This window comes from Xenopus tropicalis, chromosome 3 (genome assembly GCF_000004195.4).
Source record: "Xenopus tropicalis strain Nigerian chromosome 3, UCB_Xtro_10.0, whole genome shotgun sequence".
Taxonomy (NCBI): Eukaryota; Metazoa; Chordata; class Amphibia; order Anura; family Pipidae; genus Xenopus; species Xenopus tropicalis.
This window is the reverse complement of record NC_030679.2, coordinates 92,589,621-92,599,288: the sequence shown is the minus strand read 5'-3', so window position 1 is coordinate 92,599,288 and position 9,668 is coordinate 92,589,621. Positions and strand designations below refer to the sequence as shown.

The 9,668-nt window shown below is 42.4% G+C and overlaps 1 protein-coding gene across 1 annotated transcript; it reads right to left on the bottom strand.

Moving 5' to 3' along the window:
* Window positions 1-1,750: 1,750 nt before the first annotated feature.
* loxl1 (lysyl oxidase like 1) lies at window positions 1,751-8,098 on the bottom strand. Its single transcript, NM_001102831.1, is given in 7 exon segments — window positions 1,751-1,998; window positions 2,399-2,514; window positions 3,020-3,115; window positions 4,241-4,397; window positions 5,153-5,290; window positions 6,440-6,548; window positions 6,660-8,098. Coding segments are annotated over 7 exon segments (1,578 nt in total). The 5' UTR covers window positions 7,615-8,098; the 3' UTR covers window positions 1,751-1,991.
* Between the last annotated feature and the right edge of the window lie 1,570 nt (window positions 8,099-9,668).

The following is a 9,668-nucleotide window of genomic DNA, read 5'->3' as shown; positions in this document are numbered from 1 at the left end:
ATCTAACCTTTCTATCTTGCTGCTCCTTATCTCTAAAATGTTACCCCTGAATTCTTCTGTAAGGAACACTCTTTGAACCCTTTCCAGAACAAACTCAGATCCTACCTTTTTTGAGCACTAGTACACTACCTGACTAGTCCTTGAATTTAAGGCCAGTGCTTAAACCTTTGTGCACATTTCCCTCCTATTAGTGCAGGTATGTTATCCACACGCTTAGACTGTAAGCTCTAAGGGGCAGAAACTTCCTTCCTACTGTGTTTTTTAACATGTGGCACCTAATTTTTGTTTATTTTGACTTATTTATTTACTATTATTGTTATAATGTTGTTGTTTCTTTGTGTATGTTTCAATATTGTAAAATTGTAGTGCTCTATAAATAAAGTTATACACAGTGCCGGACTAGGGTGTGCGGGGCTCAACGGGGTGTCATCTCAGGGGCCCATCACCCCAGTCGCAAGCTTCTTCTCACAGAAAACCCAGTGCAACCCTCTCCCCCCCCCCCCCCCCCCCCGCACACATGCTTGTGCCCGTACCTTGTCTTCCCTTTATGGCCATGATCAGAAGGGGGAGCAGCGTCCATAGTGCCCATGGACATCAGGCCTGGGTTAGCAGGGCCCACTGGGTTTTTTCCCGGTATCCTGCTGGCCCAGACTGACCCTGGTTATACATGCCTATAGCATTCAGAATTACTTCAAAATACTGTATAGGCCTGTGAGTAGACACTTAAATGGAAAATATTTCAATATGCCTTGTCTGTTGGTATTGTAATTATACACTGTAATATTTTATAGGGAAGCATTTACCTGGCATGCACACTACTCGCAGACTTCACACATAGATTGCAAGGCATATATTGTAGAGCTACTAAGCAGATTTAAGATCAATCCTAATCTGTCATTGTTCTTGTTTTTTTTTATTTGGAGAATTTAGGTTTCATAAAATAACCTATTTAACAAAATGAAATTGGAAAAAGATTGGAAGTCAAGGAAAAGTCAAAGACTCCACCCTATTTGGAATATGACAAGCTGTAAAAAATTCTCATTGGGACTGAAGGAGTTTAAGATCCTAAATAACTGCTCTGGTGGAGTTGCTGCATATAACATGGTACAGACAGGCTGAGGTGTGTCATAAAACATAAAAATGTTGAGATGTATGTCAAGTTCAAGGAAAGACCTTGGGATTCCTGTTGTAGCATCCTAAAGAAAAAATAGACCTTAGTGATTGAATTATTTCCCAAAATCATAATCAGAATGGTAGGTGAATGCAGATTCCTAGAGTCACCTTTGTTACTGAGCCAATTCCCACACAGAAAAGTGGCTAAGAGGAACCGAGTGATCGAGGGATGGGGTGCAGTATATATAGTTTTACAGAGCCACAGACACACTCATAAATACTATTTGCTGCCACTTCCTTTTTTAACCTTTTAGTTGATATAGAGAACAAGTGAAGTCCAGCAATTAACCCAAGTGATTAACTACAACAGTACATCAATAGATAATCTGTTTTGAGTGCAAAGAGAGCTTTTACCCCCAAATAGTTGTTAGGGTGAAAAAGAGAACTTTAAATGTTTTAACATATCACTTTGCATTTTTAACCAGAGAAAGACTAAGAAACTCCATAGATTTAGCCATCTAAGCTCTGGAGTAGGAAAAATAACATTTTATGGTTGAAAATCTGTAGCTCTTCATATGTTTTAATATATATGTAGTATCTGCATCTCACATCAAGGAAGTGGAAAAAGTGAAATACATTTTGAAAATAATGAAAGTTTTTATTTTAAGACTTTGTTAATGCCCTGTTTTACCCTCCCTAGTTGTCAAATCTGATTCATGAATCTGTATGAAAATTAGAAAATAGATTTTATTTGAAAAAATAAAATCCTTTTACACAAATCCCAGTGTGAGTAAGGAGGGAAAAAGAAACAGACTTGTTCAGGGCGCAGAAACCTTAATCTTCAATAGGTACAGTTGTCCTTGAAAGTCTTGAAAGGCTCAAAACCTTAGGAATAAAAAGAAAAAAATGATGACTGCAAGTAAGCAAAGAGGTGCACAGAAGTGCAATATAAAATGAAAGCAGATAAGTGATAACAACAGGTAAAAGCTAGGAAGCAGCTGAGAGGTCAGGCACTTGTAAGAGTAGAAATGAGGGCAGTGCATGATTTGATGGCAATACTCTTACCTAAATCATTAAACTGGCACCCACTACTTATTGGAATACTAAGTCAAGCAATTATTAAGTTCCCTACTTATAAGCAAGTATAACCCACTGAGAATCAGTGTTCTCAAACACACAGACTGGAAGGGAATACATAAAGAATGTGAAGATGGAAAAAATAGAGAAGGGAGGCATAATAAGAACTGAGGTTTGATGAATGACGGACAGATGTTTGAATCCTTACTGTGTAATGCGGCAGTTTGTAGCAGATGCATAACGTCCAGTGTAGTGGATGTTACAGCGCACCACATTATTGGTGAAGTCCGACTCCAAAACCTTATACTTTGGATTCACTACAACCTAAGGCATATAAAACAAACATTAACAGGCTGTAACCCTAAAGATTCTTAGTATACACCAACAAAGCAATGTAATATACAGTGCACTCTCTATAAATCCCATGCTTGAAACACAGGCCTAAACCTGCATGATAAAGCGCATATATTATAGAATTATAGTGAAAAAAAAGAAGCAGTTTATAAAACAGTAACATAGAACTAGATTTTAGAAAACACCAACTTTTTTACATTTATTCTGCTTATTATATATATGCAGAATATATATGCCTCCAGGCTATCAGATCCAAGCAAAAGAAATGTTAAAATGGTGTCAGTTGGTTTCCTATTTATTTGAAGAAACCAGTAAAGAATCTCCTCCCTATAAATAGGCAGGTAAATCAGGCACACTTTGCAGAATATCCTACCCCCAGATGTTAAACACTAAAATAATTATATGAAAAAACAATATTTAAAATATTGGGACACCCAAAAATGTTCATATACAGTAGAGTTTTGTGTTTACATACCTTAAGTATATAGTTTCCTGGCTTCACCTCTGTGATATCAATCCACTGACAGTCTATATCTGCATTGTAAGTATCGTAGCATCCCGGACTCAGACCCTGTGTGTAAAGCAACTAATGAATAATACATCTATGTCTAATTTGTGTGCAACCTATATTTATGCAATAATTGTTGTGGTTATTGCTTGTAGACATGAGCAATTCTAAACAATAATCACCTGACTAATGAGTGCAATGACAGGTGATTACCATTCAAGGCAATGAAAAGGTAGCTGTGAGCATTTTACCACATGAGCAGCCATTATGGAAATCATAAGGGCAGCAACATGACTACATGACAACCAGATCTTTAATGTTAAATAAAATGGTACACAATTGTTTAAGCATTAAAAAGGTTACTTGTGCTTTGACAGAGTATCTTTGTTATTGTGAACAAACAGACAAAAAACAAAATGGTGAAAAAAGTGATGCAAATTAAGCAAACTGAAATAGAAGCTACAGCAGTGTTCTCCCCAGTCCCTTTTAGTGAGGCGCATCACCTGCATTTCTGTTAAAGGAGAAGGAAAGGTAAAAACTAAGTAAGCTTTATCAGAAAGGTCTATGTAAATACAGCCATATGCACTTACAGTAATGCTGCACTGAGTCCTCTATCAAAAGAAACACATGATTTCTTGTCTATTTTTTTGTAAACATGATGTTCCAGTGTCTGACTTCCTCTCTCAGAAATATCCTTAATTCCTAGGGCCAAAGTCTACGCAGTTCTCTCCTCTCTCCTGTCCCGCCCTCCCACCAGAATGCTAAGAACTCCCTCCACCTTCCCTTAGGAATGTGTGATCTCAGCTATAACAGCTAGAGCTGGAGCAGGAAGGAAGCTACTTAAAATGGCAGCTGCTATCTTAAGCAAACCAAGAAAGCTTCTAAAACTGTTTACTCAGGTATAGTAATGGTTTCTGCAGAATAAATATTTTGTTCTAAGTGGCACTAATGTGGCAAATCTATTGGCAGTAAAATGCCAAAATGGCTTTCCTTCTCCTTTAAGCCGTCTGGCTATGCTCCCACCTTAAATCCTGCCACAACCTTACCCACAGTCCTAGCAGCTTCTGTATAAAAGGTACTGCAGTAGTGAAGTTGTAGCAGTGCTTAATATTTTTTCCCACCGGCTACTTTTCATTGTGCCTGTCTGTGTAGAACACTGCAAAGGAGGAATTCAAATAAAATTGTCACCTGAGTGTGTGAAGTGCATGCATATCTCTTTAAGTTTCCAAAGTCACAAGTAGTGTCCTCTAAACAGAAGCTGGCCTTATGTCCCTCTGCAACTTTTCTGCCTGTGGTAGCATCCAGCAAGTCATAATGACTGAACTCATCCATGCTGTGATAGTGCCTGGTAAAGAATAGACAAATCAAGCCTGGTACTATTAAAACAATAAGTAATATTATTTGAATGTTGGATTAAAAGAACACCCTAACGGATTTGTAATCTGCCCACACAATAAGTAATATTATTTGAATGTTGGATTAAAAGAACACCCTAACTGATTTGTAATCTGCCCACACAATAAGTAATATTATTTGAATGTTGGATTAAAAGAACACCCTAACGGATTTGTAATCTGCCCACAGATCTGTCTATTTCCCACCTGCTGGGGCATAACAGAAGCCCTCAGTTGAGTGTGGCTTGCCTAAGCTACCTGGCTTTCAGCATTGGCTGGCTGCATATAATGTTAAGGCCAATGTCACAATGCAGCATTTTCTCTGCTGACGGTTTATGTGTGCAGTATGCAATCAGGGTGAACGTTTTGGGTCGATATCTGCCATGCCTCCGCAATGACAGGCAGATAGCATTCCTGTCAATGCACACATAATTTTTTTTTTGGGGGGGGGGTAGGGGGCCAATTCATACAGCAGAGAAACAGCTGCATGTAACATACATTCACTCATAAGGTCATTCAATTTTTTTTTAATAAAATACGACATTTCCCAATTTTGAGTTTTAGTGATGCCCAAAGGAGGAGGGGTCTCCAACAACTTTCATACAGAAAACCCATTTAAAGCCAATGTGAAACCTCAAAAAAGATTTTTTAGTGGACAACCCCTGATAGAAACAACATGTCAAGCCCTCCATTCTTTTCTACTCACTGGTGGCAGCTGTGCCATTCCCATGACTGGCGTGGGCGAGTAGGCAGAAAGTCAGCAGTACCCTGATTTTTCACTCTTTGTGGGAAACGTAGAAGAACTCGAACATCATAATCTGTGGCTTCAGCCGAGTATGCAGAGCTGTTGGGACAAAAGGAGGTGATATATATTTAGTCTTGTGCCTACTTAAGCATGTATTTATGGGTACATACAAAAAACGAGTTTTGTTATGCCACTTTATCACTAGTCCTATGTGCCTGAGATGGCTGGTTTTTTTTTACAAATATTACAAATAATTAATTAAACCAAATATAGCATTTCTAAATGCAGCCATATTGAGTGTCACCTCCTCACTTAATTTCTATGTTTTCACTGTCTTTGCAATTATATTTGCCTTTCTGCCTAAAGCAAGTGTTGTCAAGCCAGTGCTGACTTTGCACATGCCTGCATGCACACAGTAGCGCCTGGCTGCAACAATTTTCATATACACACTAGTGAAAGCAGCCTTTCTCTCACACAAAAGCAGCGGATGCTGAGCCAGGGTCAGATACTGACTGTGTAAGGTCCTCTCACACATAAAAAGCAGTGTTCAGCACTGACTGGCCTGGAAGTTACAGCTAGTGATTGTTATTCTTACATGGCACTGCTAAACATACAGAACATTTTTCAAGCACAGCAAGACCTTGTCACTGAGTTCATAATCTTGAGCGGTTAACATAATCACAGCAGGCACAAAGTCTGCCCAGTTCTAGAGACCCACAGCAATCAATCTCATGCAGGACCCCAATAAATACTTCATGCTGGGTGGTTGCTGTGGGATAGCACATTCAGTGCAAAGTGCAGAGCACAACACACACAAGCAATTCCTTTACTTAACACAGAACTAAAGCATAACGGTAAGGGTTGGGGACTTTTGTGTGCCAGTCTTTACAATGCAGCATTCACTGTTTGTGCCTAGTTTTGTCTGACAGCCATATGTTGTAGAAAGGTGACAGGGTCCACGGTTGGCACAAAACATGGCCCTTTGGACTTAGCACCTTGCACCGCACCCTTTGTAAAAAGATCTGTGGCACTAATAGGTTTGTTAAGCAGTACCCTACAGCGGGTCCTATTTATTTCTTGCTAAAAATAGCACCACATACATTTAACATTTATATTGTTTATGAAGGACCTTTTTTTCGCTCTCGAACACAAAATCCACCAGAGGACTAAAACCCAGGCCTCCCTAAATCATAGTATCTTAACATATGAACTACAGCTGTTAATTCACATAAACGTTAGTATTTTGACCTGGAGAGACAGTGCTCTTCGGCCGCACACTTCAGAGAATACAGATGAGCTCGTTGAATATATGTAGCAGCTTGGACATAACTAGGATCAGGTACCAAATCAGGAAGACCTGTAAAGTAAAAGCAGATAGGTAAGATAAGAAGTCAGCAGGCTGATATACCTGAATGCATATGGCTCCTCACCAAGAACAACTGAAATTCCCTCACTCCTAAAAACTTACCTCTTCCATTCTGGTTGCCTCGGAATACGCTCCCCACGGTGGCTCTGCCTTGTTGTTCAACCTGGGCTTGGCCTCCTGTAGCAGGGACACTAGGTACTCTGGCTGGGGGCTGGACTGGTTCTGGTCTAGTTGCCACATAATATCCTCCATCTCCCTCTCTCACCCCTCCAAAAGGGGGGTACCCAGCATCACCCCCACCACCATAGCCAGGGCGGACAGGGTCACTAGCTGGGACTGGGGGGTCTTCACCACGGAACAAACTATGGGCAAAGCGCCGATCCAGTCCATCCTGGGGCAGCACTGGATGGGCTTGAGGAGCTTGTTGTGGTGGTAGGTTAGGGGGGATCCCAAAATAAGGGGGTTGTGCAAAAGGTGGTGAGGGCTCCTCCCAAAAGTCCTCATATCCACCAGCCCATGATTGCGCAAAATAGCCTCCTCCCCCACCTCCTGCTCTCTGGTACCCATAGCCCTCATCATATCCCTGAGGATTTAAGTCAGACTGGGGAACAAAAGGGGGTTGGGCCCTTGGAAAAAACTGTGTACCCACAGAAGCCTGGGAAGAGGACTGACGTATTCTTCCGCTGCTGCCAGCCCCTGCGGAAGGGACAATGCGCCCAGTGCTTGCTGATTCACTTACGCTGCGCCAGTTGTCGGGCACTTGGCCGAAGCCAAATGGGTGTCTGGTATTCCCCCTGATGGTTTGGGAGCTAGTGCGTGGAGAACTAGGTGCTTGACGGCGTCGGAGGTCTGAACCTCCACTACGGCTCCCATCCAGCAGGACTCGAGATCCACCTGTGCCTCCCCCTGCTGCCTGGTACTCAGAGCCTGAATTTAGTAGCCGATAGCGCCTCCCACTCTCTTCCCACTGGATCATCTGTCCCCAACCATCACCCTCCTGCCCCAGTGCCACAGAAAGACCCCAAACCCATAGGCAGAGCTGCCCCAGGAAGGCCATGTTGAGCACCCCGTTTGCTGTCACTCTGGGGACTAAGGCTGCAGTGGGAGAGAGAGAGGGTGCAAAAAGCTGAGGGGTGGGGAGCTTTCAGCTCTCTCTCAGCTTCGGTGCCCACATGTTCAGGCACAACATCGCTTTGCAGGGTAGGAGAGGCTTCAAAAGAATGCTGCTTTGCAGAACTGTGGCAGTGAAGAGGTTAAAGCAGCAATGCCTTGTGGGTCAGAAACAGAAGTTGGGTCATCTGGTTCACGGGCTTGAGTTCTTTGGTGAAAGCTGGCTAAATAGAACAGTTGGGTGGTGTGTGGCAGTGGAATGGTTAATGGCTGGATGGTAGGATCCGAGGGAGGGGGGTTACATCCTCTCTTCACTTTGTCCCGTTATTTTAACTTCTAGTGACTTGTCTCCAGCTGCGCACCCCGCACTCTCCGCTTGCTTATCACTTGCCTCGGTCCCTCCAAGCCTCTTTTCTATGCCCATAGCTCTCCCCTCACTTCCTGTTTATCAGCCTTTCGCCCCCAACTTCTCCACTCTCCGCCCTCCTTTTTCATTCACTACCCCCTCCCCGCAATCATTCTTTTCTCCTTCCCACTATTTTACATTTGAGCCTATTGCTTTCCTTCGCCCTCACTGATTTTTCACTCTCGTTCTTTCTTTTAAGTTTTTAAAGAGGATGTATCGTCGTTCCGTTGAGTTAAGAGATTCTGAAAGAATCCCTAAAACAAGCAAGTTCCCAATATAAGTGCATTCTTCTGCTCTTACTGTTGTACAAATAAACCGGATTCCTCCGCTGCCACAGGCAGCCTCACTCAGCCCATGCTTCTATTCTGAGGTAATCTGATAGGTCTCCTTACTGTACTGTACTGTGTGTGCAGCAAGAGCCAATCAGAAGCAAGTATGTTCCTCGCTGGATGAGTGTTGCCTGTTCCATAGGGCTTCCGCTGCACCGAGAGAACAGGGCAGCCGGGAACTGCCAGCTTAGGTAGGGCTGGCTACCTGGTAAAGCTCAAGGGCTGGCTGCCTGGTAAAGCTCAAGGGCTGGCTGCCTGGTAAAGCTCAAGGGCTGGCTGCCTGGTAAAGCTCAAGGGCTGGCTGCCTGGTAAAGCTCAAGGGCTGGCTGCCTGGTAAAGCTCAAGGGCTGGCTGCCTGGTAAAGCTCAAGACACCGAAAAAAAATATTGCATGTACATTCGAAAATTGCTCGTTTTTAGGGATTCTAATAGAATATCTTAACTTAATGTGATTGCTAGACACCCCTTTTTAAAAAAGCTTAATTGAATGGCCGTCCAAAACTCACTGCTTTTTCACGTTTTAAAATGATTGCGTTTTACTTTGACATGGGACTAAATATCATTGTATTTGGTACTTTGCCAAATACTGCTATTTCATGACTATTGCATTTATTTGCTCTTTTTATGGTAGTTCTTTACCTGTAATATTATTGGGTCTATTTTGAGAACCTGTCCTATAACCCCAACTGGTCACCAAAGTTGGCTGATCCGATTGGTCCCTGGTCCAACATTCAGATCTTAGTAAGAGCCTATACAGACCTATTTGGAGAGAACCACATTCACAGACTGGCACAGCCATTGAGGAGTAGATTTGTAAACATACCCAATAGATAACTGGTTGTTCCATGAAAGTCAAAGGGATTCTGGGAACAGATTCCTTAAGGCTCTTAGAAAAATCCCATTTCCATGGGTTTATCCTATAGGCTAATGCTTACCCACTGGGTTTTTAAAGCAAAAGACAGTATAATAGCTGATCAGATTTCCAACTACAGACCGGCTTCACCCTTCTTGGGGCTCATCAGTGTAGTGCATGAACAAATATCTGTCGGGCCAGATGTTGCCTTTTAGCCAATGTTCAAAGCAATATGTGTGAAGCAAATCGATCACCACAACTCATAATATCACCCATTAGCATAGCCAGAGCCCTGATCTCAATCCAATTTAGTATTTGTGGCATTACTGGAAACAGGTACACAAGTTGCATGTGCCACGGACATAGGTGGGAACCCTGCCTTAAGCAGCACTTTACTAAGGACAAAAATGGCCC